A 22,165-nucleotide genomic window follows, 5' to 3' on the forward strand; every position below is an offset into this window, starting at 1 on the left:
CAATTTTCACGCGATCTAATTCTGAAACAGCTCCCAACCAATCTTTGCTTTCTCCCATCCATTCTGAAATTGTCTGTGTGACATATTTCTCCAAATTTGGCTCTGAATCAGATTCTGGAAGGCCTCTGTCAGGAAGACGTTAACTTATTACTTAAGCTAAATGTCACAGGATTAAACAAGGTACTACAGTGGTACCTTGGGTTACATACGCTTCAGGCTACAGACTCCGCTACCCCAGAAATAGTACCTCGGGTTAAGAAATTTGCTTCAGGATGAGAACAGAAATCGTGCTCCGGTGGCCCCTTTCGCTAAAGTGGTGCTTCAGGTTAAGAACAGTTTCCGGTTAAGAACAGACCTCCAGAACAAATTAAGTACTTAACCCGAGGTACCACTGTACAGGCACAGCTTCTCTTAAACTCCCTCCTCTCATAATCAGTTGTCACACTTCAGGTATCCAGAATAAATGGTAAAAGGCTTAACTCTGTTTCTGCTGCTTCTCTCTCATTCCCTTCCCTAGTTATGACAGGACAGCCCAGCTTCCTTCATGGCTTCATACTTTGGTCCGTGAGCGAGGGGCCACTTTTCCTCGGTTCCCCTCTCTCTTAGCAGTCCCACTCCCAAGGTATTTTCCTTTGTATGCCAGACCCAGGGGATCATCTGAGTCCTTTTTACTGACTCAGAAATTTCCTTTTCCTAGAAAATCTCTCCCCTCCCGAATGGAAGGAGACCCCAGAAGAAGAGTCTTCCCACAGCTTCTCCCTCCAGATTAAGTCCCATCTGAACACTCCCTCCAGACCCTCAGCATGGTCTTCCTATCTCAGCTACGACTGTTAATAGAGGATGAGCTGCCTCACTTCATGAAATTAAAATCTCGCTCCTTCAAAGTATTAGAGTTCAAAAACCATGATAAAAATGAAAGAAGAGCAAAGGGAGAACAATATCGTGGTTCTCAAATGATGGATAACATAGGTTACTACAGGAGAAAGAAAATTAAATGATAATAATAATATTAATAATTTATGATTTTTACCCGGGCCATCTGGCTGGGCTTCCCCAGCCACTGTGGGCAGCTTCAAGAATATATATATTAAAATACTAATACATCAAACATTAAAAGCTTCCCTAAACAGGGCTGCCTTCAGATGTCTTCTAAAAGTCTGGTAGTTGTTGTTCTCTTTGACATCTGGTGGGAGGGCATTCCACAGGAAGGGCGCCACTACCGAGAAGGCCCTCTGGCTGGTTCCCTGTAACTTAAGCTTCTCGCAGTGAGGTAACCTCCAGAAGGCCCTCGGTGCTGGACCTCAGTGTCTGGGTAGAACTTCAAAGGTATTCCATTGTAGAGCGCATTGCTGTAGTCCAAGCGGGAGATAAGCAGAGCATGCACCAATCTGGCGAGACAGTCCGCAGGCAGATAGGGTCTCAGCCTGCGTACCAGATGGAGCTGGTAAACAGCTGCCCTGGACACAGATTTGACTTGTGCCTCCATGGACAGCTGTGAGTCCAAAATGACTCCCAGGCTGCGCACCTGGTCCTTCAGGGGCGCAGTTACCCCATTCTGGACCAGGGAGTCCTCCATACCTGCCCCCTCCTGTCCCCCAAAACAGTACTTCTGTCTTGTCAGGATTCAACCTCAATCTGTTAGCTGCCATCCATCCTCCCAACTGCCTCCAGACACTCACACAGGACCTTCACTGCCTTCACTGGTTCTGATTTAAAAGAGAGGTAGAGCTGGGTATCATACGCATACTGATGAACACCCAGCCCAAACCCCCTGATGATCCTTCCCAGTAGCTTCATATATATGTTAAAAAGCATTGGGGAGAGGATGGATCCCTGAGGCACCCCACAAGTGAGAGCCCAGGGGTCTGAACACTCACCCCCCCACCACTTTCTGAACACAGCACGGGGGGAAGGAGCGGAACCACTGTATGACAGTGACCCCAGCTTCCAGCCCCTCAAGACGGTCCAGAAGGATGTTATGGTCGATGGTATCAAACGCCGCTCTCACCTTTGTCCCTAGCCCACCAGAGATCATCAACCAGCGCGACCAAGGCAGTTTCAAGTCCCATGTTGAGGACTGAATCCCGTCTGGAAGGGATCCAAATGGTCCGCTTCCTTCAGGCGTGCCTGGAATTGTTCAGCAACCATTCGCTCAATCACCTTGCCCAAGAATGGAGGATTTGAGACTGGGCGATAGTTGGCCATCGTGGCCGCATCTAAAGATGGTTTTTTAAGAAGCTGTTTAATAACCGCCTCTTTCAGCGGGTCCGGGAAGGCTCCCTCATGGAGGGAAGCATTCACCACCCCACGAAGCCCATCGCCCAGCCCTTCTCGTCTCGCTTTTATAAGCCAGGATGGACAAGGATGAAGGAGACAAGTGGTTGGTTTCACTCGTCCAAGCAGCCTGTCCACATCCTCGGGGGTAACAGATTGGAATTGATCCCACACAACTTGACTAGACAGGACTCTAGCACTCTCCCGCCCTGCTCCCACGGTGGAGTCTACGTCTTCTCGAATCTGAGCGACTTTGTCTGCAAAAAACTTTGCAAAATCATTGCAGGAGATCATGTGGCCTGTACTGGGCCCTAATGGAGCAGGTGGTTCTGCTAAATTGCAAACCACCTGAAAGAGTCTCCTGCTGCTGTTTTCCGTAGATGTAATAGAGGCGGTGAAGAAAGTCTTCTTCTCCATCGCTATCAGCACTTGGTAGGCTCGACATTGAGCTCTAACCCGTATCCGGTCAGCTTCAGAATGGGGTATCTGCCACCGGCGCTCTAGCCGTCTCAGCGATTGTTTCATCACCCTCAGCTCCGGGGAAAACCACGGGGCTGTCCGGGCTCCATGCAATCGGAGAGGGCGCTTCGGAGCCAAACAGTCAATAGCCCTGGTTAACTCCACATTTCAGCGGGCCACCAGGAATCAACTGAAAGGCCATCAACATGGCATAAAACATCCCCAACCACTGGAAATCATTTGGATCCATTAAGGGGTGGACCATCTGAATCGGTCCCACCTCCCTGCAGAGGGGAAGGTTCGCGGAGAAGTCCAGTTGCACCAGGAAGTGATCTGACCGTGGCACTTCTTTAGTTTCGCTTTTACTTAGTTTCAGATCACCAACATCCATAATAATAATAATAATAATAATAATTTTTTATTTATACTCCGCCCTCCCCAGCCAAGGCCGGACTCAGAGCGGCTTACAAGCAATAATAAAAACAAGTTGAATGATTACAATTTAAAAACAAAATTAAAATACAATATTAACATATTGAAATATTAAAATATTAAAATTTAGCCTCATCGCAGGAGGAGAAGGAAAAAAGAAAGAGTGGGAGGGAATCAAATTGGCTCCAAGTCAAAGGTCTGGCGGAACAACTCTGTCTTACAGGCCCTGCGGAAAGAAATCAGATCCTGCAGGGCCCTGGTCTCATGAGGCAGAGCGTTCCACCAGGCCGGAACCAGAGTTGAAAAGGCCCTGGCTCTGGTTGAAGCCAATCTAACATCCTTAGGGCCCGGGACCCTAGGGTGTTGCTATTTATGGACCTTGAGGCTCTCCATGGGGCATACCGGGAGAGGCGGTCCCATAGGTACGAGGGTCCTAGGCCGTGAAGGGCTTTAAAGGTCAAAAGCAGCACCTTAAATCTGACCCTGTACTCTACCGGGAGGCAGTGCAGTTTGAAAAGCACAGGGTGAATATGCTCCCATGGCAGAGATCCCGTGAGGAGCCTCGCTGAAGTATTCTGCACCCTCTGGAGTTTCTGGGTCAGCTTCAAGGGCAGCCCCGTGTAGAGCGAATTACAGTAGTCAAGCCTGGAGATGACCGTCGCATGGATCACTGTGGCCAGGTCGGGGTGGGAAAGGTAAGGGACCAACTTCTTGATGCGGCGAAGGTGGAAAAATGTCGCCTTGGCTGCTGCTGTAACTTGCGCCTCCATGGAAAGGGAGGCGTCAAGGATTACACCCAAACTCTTAACGGAAGGCAATGGCACTAATTGGGCCCCCGCAAGAGAAGGGAGTTGGTCCCTCATCCCCATGCCATCCCGACCCAGCCATAGGACCTCTGTCTTCGAAGGATTTAGTTTCAATCGGCTCCCATGAAACCATCCAGCTACAGCTTCCAAGCATCTGGTCAGTGTGTTTGGGGTCGAGTCAGTGTGGCCATCCATCAGCAGATAGAGCTGAGTGTCATCAGCATATTGGTGACAGCCCAGCCCAAAGCTCCGGATAATCTGGGCAAGGGGGCACATAAAGATGTTAAAAAGCATTGGGGAGAGAATTGCACCCTGCGGCACTCCACACACCAAGGAATGGTGTGATGACATTTCCCTCCCTAGTGCCACCCTCTGTGCCCGACCAGAGATAAAAGAGCACAGCCAGTTACGGGCTGTGCCCTGTATCCCTACGTCTGCGAGGCAGTGGTCCAGAAGATCATGATCGACCATGTCAAAGGCTGCTGACAAATCTAAAAGGATCAGCAGTCCTGACCCGCCTCAATCCAGTTATCTACGGAGATCATCTGTTAGGGCAACCAGAGCCGTCTCGGTCCCAAAACCAGGACGGAACCCAGACTGAAATGGATCTAAAGCCGATGTTTCCTCCAGAAACCTACCAAGCTGTTCAGCAACCGCTCTCTCAATTACCTTACACAGATATGGAAGATTTGAAACTGGGCGGTAATTGGATAGGTCTAAGGGATCTAATGAAGTTTTCTTTAAGAGTGGACACACTGCTGCTTCCTTCAGTTCCCCTGGGAATGTCCCCATGTCAAGGGACAAATTGATAATTTCAACCAGGGGGGTCCACACAACATCTGGACACTCCCTAATCAGCCAAGATGGGCACCAATCAAGGAGGCAGGTGGTGGGCCTACTAACTTGGAGGAATCTATCCACATCAGCAGGGAGTATCCAATCGAAATGGTCCAACACTGGACCTGATGTCAGTCGAGGGGCCTCCAGTTCAGTCACTGTATCTAAATTGGCAGGGAGGTCACAGCGGAGCAACAGGAATTTCTCCACAAAAAAGCTCGTGAATGCCTCACAGCTGTGGGTTGAATTTGTGCTTAAATTTGGTTGTCCTCCTAAGGATGTTATTGACCTAATTATTCTAAAAAGTTGTGCCAGGCGAGAGCTAGCGGATGCAATGGAAGCTGCAAAGTAAGAATTCTTAGCAGCTTTCATAGCCATTTCATAGGCTTTCATAAGCGTCCTATAAGGTGTTCTTGAGGCTCCGTCACGAGTCCGTCGCCATACTCACTCTAGCTGTCTGTGATCCCGCTTCATTTTACGGAGCTCCTTAGTAAACCAAGGGGCCTGGTTTTGACGGGGTCGCAGAGGGCACTTAGGCGCGATCTCATCAATGGCTGCCAAGAGCCGGTTATTCCAGTCCTCAACAAGGTCATCTAATGAGTCGCCAGGAGGAGCAGGCTCCCGCAAGACTTGTTGGAATCTATCAGGATCCATCAGTTTTCGCGGACGAGCCCAAATAGGTTCCCCACCCGAGCCGGGGAGGAGCGGGAAGTCAATCTTGGCTTTCAGAGTGTAGTGATCAGACCATGGCACTTCCACAGGGGGGAGCATGATCACATCTATGCCAGCCCCAAAGATCAGATCCAGCGTGTGGCCTGCTTGATGAGTGGGGCCCAAAACAAACTGGGAAAGCCCTAGTGTTGCCATGGAAATCACTAGGTCCAGAGCCTGTGAGGAGGGAGCAGCATTGGCATGGACGTTGAAGTCTCCCAAAACTAGTAGGTGTGGGAACTCCAAGGCCCAGCCCGCCACCACCTCCAGCAGGTCTGACAGGGTGGCTGCCTGTGTGCTGGGTGGTCAGTACACCAGCCAGACATCCAAGCTCTCCTTGGTGCCCCACACGAGACCAACACATTCAATGCCGGAGATGGCAGAGCTCTGAAAGAGCAATCATCCCGGAATAACAACGCTACTCCTCCCCCCCAACCCACAGTCCGCGATTGATGGAGGACAGAGAAACCTGTGGGTGTTATCCCATGTAGGGAGACTACTTCGCCTTCCCGTACCCAGGTCTCCGTCACGCAATCCAGGTCAATCCCCTGTGAGACAAAAAAGTCATGTATCGTGGCAGTTTTGTTGCCTATGGACCTGGCATTGCAAAGCACCAATGACGGAGGTGGGTAATCCTTGCTCGCCCTACCCTCATCCTTTGGGATGGGGCGTAGATTGGAAGGGGTTCGAGGATCACTGCATCTCGAAGCCCTTCGCCAATAGAGATATCTAGCCCCACCGCCATTCCTCCCTAGCCCTTCAATAGTGGAAAGCCCAGACCCCATACTAGCCTCCCCAATAGAGGGGTAACATCCCCTCAATAACAAGTCATCCTTGGGCCAGGACTCCTGGGTCAAAATGGTATGGGGAAGAGGTGGAGGTTTGATAGGGTAAGTATCCCTAGAAGATAGAACCCAACCAACCACACCCCAAGCGGGGAGGACAGTCCCATGGTGTTTCGTTAACTGTCAATCCCCCTCTCCCTCCTGGGTTAATTGGAGGATTGTTGGTTCTATCTGTGGCTGTGGAAGTATTAATGAGGTATGTGTTATAAGATGTGAATCACTGGCCAACAAAGAGCCAGATTCGAATTCGGAAGATCTGTCCATCCTGTCTCGCCAGGAGTACAGTAGAGAAGGCTGATCATTCTGGTAAGTTTTTGGAACATTAGGCAAAGGTCCAGATGTCGATTTGGTGCTGGATATCTCCAGATTGTCAGCAACATAGCGTTCTTTAGGTGTTGTTGCCATAGAAATGTTGGAGGTGCCAAATTCCTCATCTAATACGTTTGAAAAGGGAACAGGGAGTTGCACTGATGTCTTTCCATGGGATAAAGAGCTGTTGGACGTCTTTAAATATTGTGCTCTAGGCTCTACTGTCCTTATATTTTGGGTAGAAATCTCAGTCTTTATACTCATTAGCCTCTTCTTCAGGTCTTGTAATTCTAGGCTTACAGAGTTCTTTCCTCCCCCCCCCCCCTTCGGGCAATTAGTGTTTTTAGTGTTGAGCTTGGTTTCCCTTATCTCCATTAGCTCTGACTCTATGCAAGGGAGCAATTGCCTCCTTGTTTCGTCCTTAAATACCCTCACTGGGCGGAAAGAATGGAACCACCATAGAGTATCCTTTATCTCTATGAATCGAGATGGGAGGGCTAAAGGTCATAAATAGGCGCGTTGTGTTTCTCACAGTAGGCAGGAAGTGGAAATTTTCTAGATCTACATTTCGGTAATGGTAATTCAGGAGCTGAGACAAGGACATAGTAATTTGTCTGCGGTTCATCCACCAATGAGTGTATCGGTGAATCTCAAGCATTATCTGGTTCGTTTGCAAGACTTGACAAGACCTCACTTCATCCATAGATTGAGTTGGTGAGTTGTTAACAAAGTCATTTCTTATCATCCTTTTAAGCCCTTGGGCATTTAAAGGGGAGGAGCTAGTATCCAATTGTTTCTCAATGTTAACTATTTTGGTGAGGATTTCATTCAGTCTTGGGAGAACCAGAACCATAATTTCTGCAGACAAATTGCAAATCTCTTGGAAGGGGTGCGTATCCGAAATCGGTTGAAGATAGGCTCCTCTGATATCTTGTTCTAGAGGCATGGGTGGGTCAGCGCTAGGAGTGGGAGGAATCCCTCCTGCTCCTGCTCTTGCCCTCTTGGATGGATTAGCTTTTTCTGTGAGGAGGGGGGTCGGGTCATTGTCATCCTCCTTAAAGTGGGCTAAGGTTCCCCCAACGTTGTTACTCACTGCTTCTTCTATTTGCTCCGTTTTCTTCCTCAACCTGTTCTGTTACTGAGCCAGGGAAGATGCCGTTGGCTCTCTGGTGATTCTTTGTTTTAGAGAAATTGTGAGTCCCAATAATGATTTTCTGGCTCTTTGCATCTCGTTTTCACCTTCCGGCATGCATTCTCAATAAGGTGAACACCAGGTCTAAGGCATGTCCGCGACTATGAGTAGGGCCAAACATATTCAGGGAAAGCCCCATGGAGGCCATGCTTTCCACGAAGTCCCAAGTGGCCCCTTGTAAGGTAGTGTCGGTGTGGATGTTAAAATCCCCTAGGACAACCAAACTAGGTGTCTCCAGGAGAATATCCGCCATGACCTGGAGCAACTCTGGCAGGGAATCCTTGGTGAAGTGGGAAGGTCGGTACACCAAAAGGAATGTTGTACTGCCCCTATTGCCCAACTTCCAGAACATGTACTCAGAGAACTGGGTCTTCCCAATAGGACGCCTGCTCCACAGGGTAGGACACAAACCAATGCCTTCAAGTTGTTCTTTTTTTAAAAAAAGACTGACTAAACATCCGGAAGAAATTTTTGACAGCAAGAGCTGTTAGTGGATTGTACTCCCTTGGGAGTGCTGGAATTTCCATTCTTTGAGATTATCAAATGAAGTTGGATGGTCATCTGTCATGGATGCGTTACTTGCTATTCCTGCATCACATGGGTGCAATAGATTGCACCAGGGATCACTTCAAGCTCAAAAATTCTACAATTCCGTGATTCTCCCCTGTATGAATTCTTTGATGGTAAGTGAGACTGGCCTTTTGATTGAAGTTCTTTCCACATGCCGCACACTGATAGGGTTTCTCCCCTGTATGAATTCTTTGATGGGAAGTGAGATGGGAGCTCTGACTGAAGCTCTTTCCACATTCCACACACTGATAGGGTTTCTCCCCTTTATGAATTCTTTGATGGGTAGTGAGACTGGAGCTCTGCCTGAAGCTCTTTCCACATTCAATGCACTGATAGGGTTTCTCCCCTGTATGAATTCTTTGATGGGAAGTGAGAGAGGAGCTCGTACTAAATATCTTTCCACATTCCACACACTGATAGGGCTTCTCCCCTGTATGAATTCTCTGATGGGAAGTGAGACTGGAGCTCATACTGAAGCTCTTTCCACATTCCCCACACTGATAGGGTTTCTCCCAGGTATGAATTCTTTGATGGGAAGTGAGATTGGAGCTCTGACTGAAGCTCTTGCTACATTCCCCAGACTCATAGGGTTTCTCCCCTGTATGAATTCTTTGATGTTTAGTGAGATCGAAGCTTCTACTGAAGCTCTTTCCACATTCCACACACTGATAGGGTTTCTCCCCTGTATGAATTCTTTGATGGGTAGTGAGACTGGAGCTCTGACTGAAGCTCTTTCCACATTCCATACACTGATAGGGTTTCTCCCCTGTATGAATTCTTTGATGGGAAGTGAGACTGGAGCTCATACTGAAGCTCTTTCCACATTCCATACACTGATAAGGTTTCTCTCCTGTATGAATTCTTTGATGGGAAGTGAGATCGGAGCTCATACTGAAGCTCTTTCCACATTCCATACACTGATAGGGTTTCTCCCCTGTATGAATTCTTTGATGTTTAGTGAGACTGGAGCTCATACTGAAGCTCTTTCCACATTCCACACACTGATAGGGTTTCTCCCCGGTATGAATTCTTTGATGTTTAGTGAGACTGGAGCTCATACTGAAGCTCTTTCCACATTCCATACACCGATAGGGTTTCTCCCCTGTATGAATTCTGTGATGGGAAGTGAGATCGGAGCTCTGACTGAAGCTCTTTCCACATTCCATACACTGATAGGGTTTCTCCCCTGTATGAATTCTCTGATGCCTAGTGAGATCGGAGCTCGTACTGAAGCTCTTTCCACATTCCACACACTGATAGGGTTTCTCCCCTGTATGAATTCTTTGATGGGAAGTGAGAGAGGATCTCATACTGAATATCTTTCCGCATTCCATGCACTGATAGGGTTTCTTTCCAATGAGATTTCGTTGATGGGAACTGGAATGGGAGCTCTGACTGCAGCTCTTTCCACATTCCAAATTTTTACGTGACTTCTCCACTCTGCAGATAGTGTTGTGGTCACCTTTGTTCTTGATTTCCAATTCATCACAATCTGCAATGGAGAGAAAAAGGGATTAGAGCCTCAGGAACAAATGGAGCCCCCAGTTAGGGAATAATGTTCATTAAATTTGTTGTAGAGAAGGCAGTGTTCATTACCTTTGTTATTTGCAATAAACCAATGTATTTATCATTGGATTCTAATCGTTGGTTAAATGTTGCTTTGTTTGAAGTAAGTTACTCATTTTAAAATTTTTGCACTTTTTGTAATTTTTTTGTACTTTTTCCATTGGATTAGATTGTTGTTATTATTACTGTTTCATGTTTATACAGTAGCACCTCGGGTTACGTAACTCTCGGATTATATAAACATCAGCTTATGAAAGCGACAAATCCACGCGCAGTGATCCTTGGGTTGCGAAAACCTCGGGATCTGGCCGGATCTCTGGAACGGATCCCATTCGCAACCAGAAATACGACTGTATATGTGTTGGAAGCTTCCCAGATTGGCTGGGGCAACCCAACCAGATGGTCAGGGTATATATAAAAATTATTATTAATACTATTATTTTCACTGCTAGTACTACCTGAGATTCAATCAGCCTGGCTCTTCTCTGGGGCAGATGTTGGTTGACCCAGTCATGGCATCCCCTTGATCTCCAGTGTCAGTCGTCTCTTTGGTCAACCCAAGACTGACAGCAGCAAAAACAAAAACAGAAATCCTGACAGAAGCTACTTATCTATTCTAACAATTCTGAAGCCGACATTTAAGATGCCTGGGCAGTTCAGATGAGCCCAACTGTGGTAGAAGGAGGCAGAACTGGAGGAAGATTGTTCACAGAAAAAACTGTAATTTACTATTTCTTGTGGGGGTGTTAGGTTCCCAGGTGTTGTAGGGGGCGCTGTGAAAATATATGAGATTTGTCACATAGAGGTATTTTTTGAATTTCCTGGCAGATAGGACGATCCCACACGGAGGCTTACCAAGAGAGGCCACGATCCCCCGATTCTCCTCCATGACGTCCTTATGCAGAGCTCTCTGGTCAGGTTCCAGCAACTCCCACTCCTCGTCCGTGAAGCGAACAGTGACATCTTCAAAGCACACTGGACCCTAAAAGAAAAAGGGAAATGTCCTCCTCTGAGACAGCAGAAATATGATCTGCTACACAATGCTCTGTTATTTCCTTCCTGTTAATTGCTGTGTTATTTCAATAGGATTCCTTTGCTGTACATTTTAATTATGGGTACCTATTCTAACGATTTAATTGAATTCTTTCATTCTGCATTTTAACTATGGGTATTCGTCTTTGTGCAAATAGGTGGTACTCCAGCTTATGTTTACGTTTTTCTGCCTACGCAAGCATTCCAGTTTCCCCGATGGAAGGATCCACTTTCTCCTCTCCTCCTGAGTTGTTCTGGGGAGGTTCCCTCCCAGTGCCCTAGAGCCAAATTCCAGGGGTTCATGGGGGCATGGAGAGGGGGAGGAGTGGGGGGCAGGCCCCATTTTGCAGCAGATAGGGCTGGCTAGGTGAATCCTGGAAATTATTCGTTATCGTCTGTCCGCTGCTTAGAAGCCAATTTTAGCATTCATTGATGAATATAGAAATACAAGAAGCCTAGTTTGGATGGCCATCTGTCTTGGATTATCTAGCTGAGATTCCTGCAATGCAGGGGGTTGGACCTGATAACCCTTGGGGTCCCTTTCAACTCTAGGATTCCATGAAAACTGCAACTACAGATGAATCCTGCTGGAAACATTCAGAAGGCTGGAGTCACAGAGTTATATGGGCAGGAAATCCCACACTTCACAGCTGGAGTTTACTCTTTATTAGCAAGAGCACGATGTTCACAGACTTGGCTGAGTTTCGAGCCTCTTCCTCCACAAAAGCAGTTGCAGAGAGTGAAGGCCCCCGGCTCCCCAGAGCTTTCCAAGTCCCCTCTTTTCTGGGGTTTATGGCAAGCGATTGAACAGTGCGCCAGTGTGCAGCCTGCCTTTGCTCCTCCATGTTAGATCTCTCTTGGCTCTGAGAGACAAGCAGGGAGGGTGGATTCCGGCAGAAGGAGAGGGAACCCCCGCTGACTCCTCCTTCTCCTGACTCACCTGTGCCTCTCGACCTTCCTCCTCCCACTCGCCTCCTTCCTCTTCTGCCTCTGATTCTGCACTGCATTCTGCCACAGAGTCTCCCAGCTCACTAAGCCCTGTTACCTCTTCAGCTTCTGACACCTCCTCTTCCCAGCCTTCTCCCTCTTCTCCCTCTGACTGCTCATCCTTCCTCCACCTCCACTCCTTGGGCTCTGAGCCATCTGTTCCTGGTTCCCTGGCTGCTTCCTCCCACCTCTCCTCTGTGCCCAACCAGTCCATGACATTGCTCCATCCCTCGGCCTCTGTCCCGACAAGGCAGCTTCCCCATACCTGATCTGGTTCCACAGCCACTGCTTCCCTTTTGCCCCCATGAAAACGTGGATAGGGAGGTCGTGCCGGCACCATTCCGTCACCTGCAAGAGAGAAAAAGGTAAGCAGGATTGCCTGCTTCTCTCACAGGGGAAACAGGACAGATGGGCTTTGAGAAAGCCTTACCTGCTGAGTGCAGTTGGAGGTTTCTGCCCATTTCATGTTAGGTGTGCAGAAATACATCTCCCCTCCTCTAAACCCCAACCCCCACCCCTCAAAAAACAAAACAAAAAACAGCCAAGATGAAAAGAACCCTCAGATGAGTTGGAAAGCCAACAGAACGAGACCAAACAGAGAAAAACCACCTTCCTCCTTACCCAGTGGCCTCTCTCTGGTGTCCAACGGAGGCCTCTCTGCCTCACAGGAATCCAGGTCCATTTCTGCAAAATGATCCCTTTTCTGAAAGAACAACAAGAATTCAAAACATTAAATGAAAGGTGAGAAATATTAGAAAGAGAACGCAAAGACAGATACTTTAAGGGTGTTAGATCTCATTCCCTGAAAAAGGAGGGGCCATCAGCAGACCATTTTTGGATGTTCTCCATCCTATTTGGAGCCCCTTGGGAGTATCCAGAGGAAAGTCTCTCTCACCTGCTTTCTCTCTGCCTGTTCTCTCTCCTCTGCCTGACTCAGGAGGAAACCTTCAGCCAGGGCCACTGCCTGGGAACTGGTCTCCGCTCCACAGTCCCTCACCCAGCTCTCCATCTCCGGAGGAAGGACAGCCAGGAACTGCTCCAAGATCACCAGGTCCAGCATCTCAGCTTTCGTGTGCCTTTCCGGCTTCAGCCACTGCCGGTCAAGGTGGTAGAGTCGGCTGCAAACCTCTCGGGGTCCTTTGGCCTCCTGGAAGCAGAACTGCCTCAATTGCTGGCTCTGCACCTCTGAGCGGAGGGTGTCCTCCTCACCCAGGATCTTCTGCACAGAGTTTTCCCAGAATTCCCCACTGCTCCCAGTTTGGATGACATGGCCTCTTCCTGCTCTAGGACCAGCTGTGTCTCGCTCATCCATCTGTGCTCTCAGGAAGCTTCTGAGAGATCGGAAGAAACCTTTTGGTCTTCTGCCAAGTTCTGTCTGTCTGAATGAGAAGCTCTAGCAAATCCTACAAAGCAAATACATTGTTCTGTTAAAAAAGTTGTTTAATATCAGGAGAAGAAAAAGGTTCCCTGAGCAAGCATGGATGAGAATTGCTGGGAACCAGGGTAGGACTGCACCACAGCCCAGACTCTGAGCTGTCTTTCTATAAATGAGGAGGAGGAGGAAGAGGAGATATAGGCTTCTAGAAGGGAGATTGTGGAAATGTGGAGGCAAGCGAAGAGATTAATGCGAGGCGAATCAGGCTGGTTGCTCCTTCCTTCCAGTCAATGCATGAAATCAGAACTGATTGACAAGGGAGTCATTGGTTCCTAGTGAAAAATGACTACGTGTGTTGAATCTGAATCTCCTTCCTTGTAGCTTGAAGCCATTGGTTGGAATCCTGCGCCCAAGTGACATGGCTCTCCTAAAGGCCGGCCTCACTATACACTGCCTTTGTTGATCTAAAAGCAGCCTTTGATACAGTCTCCAGAACCAGACTCTGGGACAGACTACAGGGGACCTACATAGAATTAAGAGCTTCTGCTCTTAATTCAGGCACTGCATGCAAACACGGCTCTTAAGAGTCAGGTGTAGACGCCTAGGACACCTAACGGACCCTATTAAAACCTCTAAAGGAGTCAGGAAAGGGTGCCTATTGGCCTCTCTACTATTCAATTTCTATCTAAATAATTTAGTATATGCACTCCATGACTCAGAACTACACCCTCCGAAGCTCACAAATCGGCATATTTCGGACCTGCTATATGTCTACGATGCAGTAATTCTATCTAGAACCCCCATTGGACTCAAAAGGGCACTAAGAAAGCTCGCAGCAAACTGTCAATTTGAATGTCTCAAAATCAACTATCAAAAGACTAAGATACTCGCTTTGGGGGCAAAACCAAAGCTTAAAAGCTGGGAACTCCAAGGCCATAAATTAAAACAAGTCTCAAACTACAAGTATCTAGGAATGGTGGTACAGACCTCAGGAGCCAACAAACTACACATAAACTCTATCGGGAGTTCAGCGGAAAAACCCGCAAATTGTATCCTTAAATATTTCAGAGCACAAGGGGGCTTCTTCGTTCCCGCAGCTCGAAAACTATACAAGGCCAAAACTTTGGCACAACTCCTTTATGGTTCCTTTTTGTGCCCGCCTTCCTCAGCTTTCTCCCCCCTTGAGAGAGTTCAATCTAGACTTCTTAGAGCTCTCATCCAAGTGCCGAGATGTGTCTCAAACGCATGGGTTAGATTAGAAATGGGGATGATGAGTGGAGGCTAGCATCTGCCTAACATCAATCTACAAATGGCTGACATTGAATCTGCTCCCCCAAGGGATACCCCCATTGATCCTCTGTGACCAATTCCAGTCAGGCTGGCAGACTGCGGTTCTGAACACCCTCCAGAAACTGGGTTTTGCCCCTCAAGCCCTTCTAAGTCTGGGCTTGGGCCAGGCAAAGAATATTAGACATCGAGAGACAACAGGACTGCGCAAGGTGCCCCGACCATAAAATTGGAGAAATCGAGAAATATATAGCTGCACTGGCAGAATATCTCTTCTTTCTCGCATCTAGAAATGCAAGAAGGGCCTTTACACTCGCCAGAAGCTCGGCTCTTCCATCGCTGGTCCTGGATGGAGCCTTTAGAAAAGTCCCGTATGCTCAGAGACTTTTCACCTGCCCATTGGGAGAGATAGGCAGCCAAAACACTTGTTCTTTAGACGTCCCTTTTACAAAGAGGCACGTCGTAAGACCATTGGTCCCCTGCTGGTCAGGCTCGCTGACCTCCCGCAAAAGCAAAAATTAGACCTTTTCCTGTTAGGCAAAGATCAGAAGATGACCTGGATGGTGGCCAGATTCTGTGTACAGATCTGTAGGCGCAGACCATCTCCCACCTCAAAATAGTCCGTCATGAAAATCCCCAAACTCGGTTTCATGGGTGACTCTGAGTCAACTCCCTGGGATAGTTTGTTGGTGTACATTGCTTTTAAATTTGTTGTTGTACATAAATTGCCTGTTTTACTTCTGTGACTGTACCCCCAAGTGTGTTTTGTAAGCTGCTCTCTGACCGTAATAAATTATCTAATCTGACATGGCTCTCCTGTCTCCTCTCTGTCTCCTTTCTTTTTCCATGTAAACATACCCAGCTCCTCACAAAGCTTGGCTTGATCTGCTTGGCTGGCCTCCTCTGCCAATAAGGAGAAAGAAAGAAGGGAAACAAAGGAAGAGGTTTGGGAGCAACCATTCAGACACGTTTCCTCTCTTGTGCCCCCCCACATGAGCCACCCTCCCCACTGCACCCTGGGGGGGGGGGGGAGAGGAGACTCACCAGATCCCAGGAGAGGATTGCCCTTCCCAAAGGAGTAAGCAGCGTCTTTATACAAATGCAGAATATAGAGTACTGTAGTTGCAAACACAAGGGACGCAGGTGGCGCTGTGGGTTAAAGCCTCAGCGACTAGGACTTGCCGATCGAAAGGTCGGCGGTTCGAATCCCTGCAGCGGGGTGCGCTCCCGCTGCTCGGTCCCAGCGCCTGCCAACCTAGCAGTTCGAAAGCACCTCCAGGTGCAAGTAGATAAATAGGGACCGCTTACCAGCGGGAAGGTAAACGGCGTTTCCGTGTGCGGCTCTGGCTCGCCAGAGCAGCGATGTCACACTGGCCACGTGACCCGGAAGTGTCTCCGGACAGCGCTGGCCCCTGGCCTCTTAAGTGAGATGGGCGCACAACCCCAGAGTCTGTCAAGACTGGCCCGTACGGGCAGGGGTACCTTTACCTTTACCTTTAGTTGCAAACCTCGCGCAACCTCGCCCCTCCCTGGCAGGACCCCCTGCTTCCTGGGGCTCCCCCCCCCATGAGCCACCCTCCCCTGCTGCAGCCCTGGGACCCCCACCTTCTCCCCACTGCACCCTCTTGGGGGGGGGGAGGAGGAAGTAGGGACTCACCAGATCCCCGTGGAAGAGAGCAATGCAGCATTTGCAATAGCAGAAAGCAACCCCGCCCCCCCTTGCAGGAAGGTGAGGGAGGGGCTTTTCCTCTGGAGGACCTGGTCCCCCTTTACTTCCTGTCCTCTCTAGGAATGCAGCTCAGTTCCCTTTAACCCTTGCCAAGCCGAGTCCACCCTGCTCAGTCCTCTCTGCCTTTTCTCTCCTGCATTGCACAATCCCAGAGATGCTCATTTTATTTTTGCTCTTGGTTGGTCTGTGATCCGCTCCCTCCCTTGGCCAGAAACTGGAGGAAGAGGTTGCAGGGGAAAGGGGTTTGCAGGAAGCAAGGAACCTCCTCCTAGAATGGGAGGGAGCCCCCTGGGTCATCTATTCCAGCCCCCCTGCAAGGCAGGAATCCAACCTCTGCTTCAAAACCTCCAAGGAAGGAGAGTCCGCCATCTCCCAAGGGATTCTGCTGCTCTTCCCCTCAGAATGTTCTTCCTGCTCTTTAGGCAGCAGAAACTGCTTTCTGGTCCTCTGGGTCCCTTATTCTGGGCAGGAGAAAACAAGCTGGCTCCCTCTTCCATGGGTCAGCCCCCCAGATATTGAGAGGTGGCTCTCAGGTCTCCATCCAGGCAGGTCTCAGCTGAGGGGGGGAACAGGAAGACACGCTGTCCCTGCCTCTCCTGGGACTACACATTGCTGAGCTGCAAAATGCAGGAAAGTGCACATTTTGAAGGCTTTGGGTACGTTATGTTAATGGAGAAATCTGAGGGTTCCCTTGGACAAAAAACAAGGACACCAGGCAGGAATAGCAGAGCAAAACAGCAGCCAGTAGGCTTGTTCTTTCTTGAAAACTGTCGTGACAGGACTCCCACCTGACACCAGGTGGAACAAGATGGAAGCCCCAAACAAAAGAGAACCCAAACTTTTATTAGCTGCTAATCCCCATGTTACACCCCCCAAACTACATCACTCATACATCATGGTAAGGGGAGGTCTGGTGGCAGTAATCTGAGCATCATGGACCCTGCCCCATGGTTCTCCTTGCCCTCCAGAAAATAGATATTTACATTTCCGTTTGCCAGCAATGTCAATCACACCCTTTTGTTTTCGTCTGGGTTTGTTATTTTGGGAACGGCTACCTGTCCAGCACTCAGGTATCAGGATGCCAGGAATCATCACTCAGGTAGAGGGGCTGCTGAGTAGCTGAGCTCACATGTCCATATGAATTTCTGAAGTTTTCCCAGTGAGCCAGTACATAGATACCTTTATCAGTGAATTCTTATATTTGGTATCATGCAGCAAGGCCCTTTGACCAGATAGGAAGAAACTGTGCTTAAGTGTTTTGTGGGGACAAATTACAAAAGTCACAAAAGTGATTTTGCCTGCAGGTGAATCCTGGAATTAGCCAATCATGTGGGGCCCATTGTGTAAATAATGAATATAAAGCAGACATTCCCGGGGAACTTCAATTCCTCCTCACAACTATGCGCTGAATAAAGAGCATGAAATCCACACTCAACTCCGAGTATATTTCAATAGGAGAGCCGTCAAGGTGTCACACAGGCCTGCTAAGAAGCCCCCCCCAAAAAAACCCCCAACATCCTGTGATCATCTTCTAGCTTGGTTTCTTTCCCCTTCCCGTTCCCTGGATTCTCACAGAGAGAAGAAGGGGAGACAAGTTACAACAGGAGCCACCTCCTGGCCAAGCAATTCCCATGGGAGAGAGTTGCTGGAGGCAGGGGTGGGACCTGTTGGCCGTGAATATTTGGATTGGCTAAGCAGATGAAATGGGTAGAAGCATCTCAGCCAGTGGGAAAGGCAGCCATCTTGACTATGGCAGGCATAGGCAAACTCGGACCTCCAGATGTTTTGCGACTACAATTCCCATCATTCCTGACCACTGGTCCTGTTAGCTAGGGATAATGGGAGTTGTAGTCCCAAAACATCTGGAGGGCCGAGTTTGGGGATGCCTGCACTATGGGTTGTGGACTCTCCATCTTTGGCGGTCTTCACATACCTGTCAACTGTCCTGCTTTGAGTGGGACGTCCTGCAATTCCAGAAGCCACCCTGGCTTCTGATTGGCTCCCAGGATGTCCTGTTTTGGCTCCCGTGAATGTGTTGCCCCAAAAGACGCCCATTTTGGGGGGTCCTTGCTCTTTTGTGATTTACGTGACTCATTCAGGAGCGTGGCCCCAAAAGTCGCAGGTCCCAATTTCCCTTTGCAACATGTTGGAGGGAAGGCAGAGTTTGGGAGAACAACTCTATTCATATTCTATGGCTGTGGGTGACAGGAGAAAGAGTGGACGATGTCAGAATTTTCAAAGGGCCAGCAGAGGAGCTTCCCTTGGATGAATCACCACACCCCCATAGTGGCCGTAAAAGCAGGTGAGCAGTGAGTCTCCCCTCAAGTTTTAAAAGGAGCGATGCATTACTCGGCTGTCTCACAGGATGCTTTTTATTATGTTTTTATCATTGTTGTTCTGCATTGTGCTTTTAATGTTGTACACCGCCCTGGGATATTCTGATTAAGGATGGTATATAAATTGAATAAATACTTCTACTACTATTACTACTATTTCCCCAGCACCATAAGTTCCTTGTTTGATTCTGTTTTTATGTTATAAAGGGCTTCTGGAGGGCCAAGTATTTTTGAGAGAACTGCTGTGGAGCTGAGATGAAGGGGGAGAGATCATTTCCTCTCCACCCAGCAGAGTTTTGGAACTCCAGGAAGACACAACCTGAAAGACAGTGCGCTATTTTATGAAAAATTTTATAACTCTTTCTGATGTTATATGATGTTATGATGTATTGTAATTTTCATAATATGTATACATTGATTGATTGTAAACACACACACACACACTTTCAAAATGTTTTTTAAAAATATTTTTATTAGTAATTTCAACATAACATTTTATCAAAATACATATCATCCTTAAATTCCCCCCTTATTTTTCCCCTCTCCAAAAAAACTGACCCACCCTCCCCTCCCCCCCCCAGACTTCCCTCAGCTCCTCTCTCTGGTTTATCAACATATGTTATTTTCTGCATGTTGCAAAACTGTACAGACCCTTAATTTATCTATCTAAATGTTATCAATAAAAAGTTTGTAAATGTTTATTCAAAACCTGCCAAAGAGTCCAGTTCATTTTGTTCCTTCTGTAAGTACTTTCTAAAGGGTTCCCATTCATCTTTAAAATCACAGTTATCCTTGTCACATAGTTTGTGTGTCAATTTTGCCAATTCTGTGATTTCCATCCATTTCTCTGGCCATAGTTCTTTAGTCGGGATTTCCTCATTCTTCCATCCTTGTGCTGCTAAGACTCTTGCCATCGTTGTCGCATACATAAAGATATTTTTCAGTTTCCTTGGCAGGTCTTTTCCTACAATCCCTAACAAGAATGCTTCAGGTTTTTAAACAAATGTTAATTGAAACATTTTCTTCAACTCATTATATATCATTTCCCAAAACTTTTTGATTTCATTACAATCCTACCACATATGGTAAAAAGTCCCGTCTCTTTCTTTATGCTTCCAAAACATATTTGAGCTGGTTTTCTTCATTCTTCCTAACTGCACTGGTGTCATATAGCATCTATACATTATCTTCATATAATTTTCTTTCAGCAAGGAACACTCTGTGAATTTTAAATCGGTTTTCCATAACCTTTCCCAATCTTCCACAATAATATTATGACCTATATCTTGTGCCCATTTAATCATAACTGATTTCACCTCTTCGTCGTTCGTCTCCCATTCTAATTGAATACCGTATGTGCCTTTCAGCAGTTGGAATCTAATAGTCTCTCCTGTATTTGTCAAAGGACTCTCTGAAATTCTGATGTTAGCCTGTATCTCCTTTTCGTGTATGTAAAGGAAATGCCCTCTGGGAATTCCCATTTATATCTAATGTCAGCTCTCCTGAGTGCTATTGTTAAATATCTATATTTGGTTCTTCTAAGTCTCAATTTCAGTGGAATCTCTCTAAAAATATCTACTTTCTGTCCGGCAACCACATGATTTTTTTTCAAAAACTGTTCTGAAGGATTGCGTCCTTCACTCTTTTTGTTACTAGTGTTAATAAAACATCTCCTGGCTAATTCCGTTCTCAATTTTCACGCGATCTAATTCTGAAACAGCTCCCAACCAATCTTTGCTTTCTCCCATCCATTCTGAAATTGTCTGTGTGACATATTTCTCCAAATTTGGCTCTGAATCAGATTCTGGAAGGCCTCTGTCAGGAAGACGTTAACTTATTACTTAAGCTAAATGTCACAGGATTAAACAAGGTACTACAGTGGTACCTTGGGTTACATACGCTTCAGGCTACAGACTCCGCTACCCCAGAAATAGTACCTCGGGTTAAGAAATTTGCTTCAGGATGAGAACAGAAATCGTGCTCCGGTGGCCCCTTTCGCTAAAGTGGTGCTTCAGGTTAAGAACAGTTTCCGGTTAAGAACAGACCTCCAGAACAAATTAAGTACTTAACCCGAGGTACCACTGTACAGGCACAGCTTCTCTTAAACTCCCTCCTCTCATAATCAGTTGTCACACTTCAGGTATCCAGAATAAATGGTAAAAGGCTTAACTCTGTTTCTGCTGCTTCTCTCTCATTCCCTTCCCTAGTTATGACAGGACAGCCCAGCTTCCTTCATGGCTTCATACTTTGGTCCGTGAGCGAGGGGCCACTTTTCCTCGGTTCCCCTCTCTCTTAGCAGTCCCACTCCCAAGGTATTTTCCTTTGTATGCCAGACCCAGGGGATCATCTGAGTCCTTTTTACTGACTCAGAAATTTCCTTTTCCTAGAAAATCTCTCCCCTCCCGAATGGAAGGAGACCCCAGAAGAAGAGTCTTCCCACAGCTTCTCCCTCCAGATTAAGTCCCATCTGAACACTCCCTCCAGACCCTCAGCATGGTCTTCCTATCTCAGCTACGACTGTTAATAGAGGATGAGCTGCCTCACTTCATGAAATTAAAATCTCGCTCCTTCAAAGTATTAGAGTTCAAAAACCATGATAAAAATGAAAGAAGAGCAAAGGGAGAACAATATCGTGGTTCTCAAATGATGGATAACATAGGTTACTACAGGAGAAAGAAAATTAAATGATAATAATAATATTAATAATTTATGATTTTTACCCGGGCCATCTGGCTGGGCTTCCCCAGCCACTCTGGGCAGCTTCAAGAATATATATATTAAAATACTAATACATCAAACATTAAAAGCTTCCCTAAACAGGGCTGCCTTCAGATGTCTTCTAAAAGTCTGGTAGTTGTTGTTCTCTTTGACATCTGGTGGGAGGGCATTCCACAGGAAGGGCGCCACTACCGAGAAGGCCCTCTGGCTGGTTCCCTGTAACTTAGCTTCTCGCAGTGAGGTAACCTCCAGAAGGCCCTTGGTGCTTGACCTCAGTGTCTGGGTAGAACTTCGAAGGTATCCCATTGTAGAGCGCATTGCTGTAGTCCAAGCGGGAGATAAGCAGAGCATGCACCAATCTGGCGAGGCAGTCCGCAGGCAGATAGGTTCTCAGCCTACATACCAGATGGGGCTGGGAAACAGCTCCCTGGACACATATTTTTCAGGGGAACAGTTACCCCATTCAGGACCAGGGAATCCTCCACACCTGCCCACCTCCTGTCCCCCAAAACAGTACTTCTGTCTTGTCAGAATTCAACCTCAATCTGTGAGCCACCATCCATCCTCCAACCGCCTCCAGACACTCACACAGGACCTTCACCACCTTCACTGGTTCGGATTTGAAAGAGAGGTAGAGCTGGGTATCATCCACATACTGATGAACACCCAGCCCAAACCCCCTGATGATCTCTCCCAGTGG

General features: G+C 47.5%; 2 protein-coding genes across 2 annotated transcripts in view; both read right to left on the reverse strand.

The window, feature by feature from the left end:
• LOC310843463 (uncharacterized protein) overlaps positions 1 to 2,220 on the reverse strand; it is a 34,241-nt gene extending 32,021 nt beyond the window's left edge. Inside the window, exon 1 of the mRNA XM_083736906.1 lies at positions 2,009 to 2,220. Within this exon, the coding sequence (XP_083593032.1) occupies positions 2,009 to 2,035 (27 nt within the window). The 5' untranslated portion in view covers positions 2,036 to 2,220. The remainder of the gene's footprint in view (positions 1 to 2,008) is intronic.
• Positions 1 to 16,401, reverse strand: part of LOC310843327 (uncharacterized protein) — a 153,589-nt gene extending 137,188 nt beyond the window's left edge. The window contains exons 1-2 of the mRNA XM_083736517.1: positions 16,340 to 16,401; positions 15,727 to 15,771 (exon numbers count right to left, since the gene is read on the reverse strand). The gene's annotated coding sequence lies outside the window, so the exon portion shown is untranslated. The remainder of the gene's footprint in view (positions 1 to 15,726; positions 15,772 to 16,339) is intronic.
• Between the last annotated feature and the right edge of the window lie 5,764 nt (positions 16,402 to 22,165).

This window comes from Podarcis gaigeae, assembly GCF_964106915.1.
Source record: "Podarcis gaigeae genome assembly, chromosome: 4".
Taxonomy (NCBI): Eukaryota; Metazoa; Chordata; class Lepidosauria; order Squamata; family Lacertidae; genus Podarcis; species Podarcis gaigeae.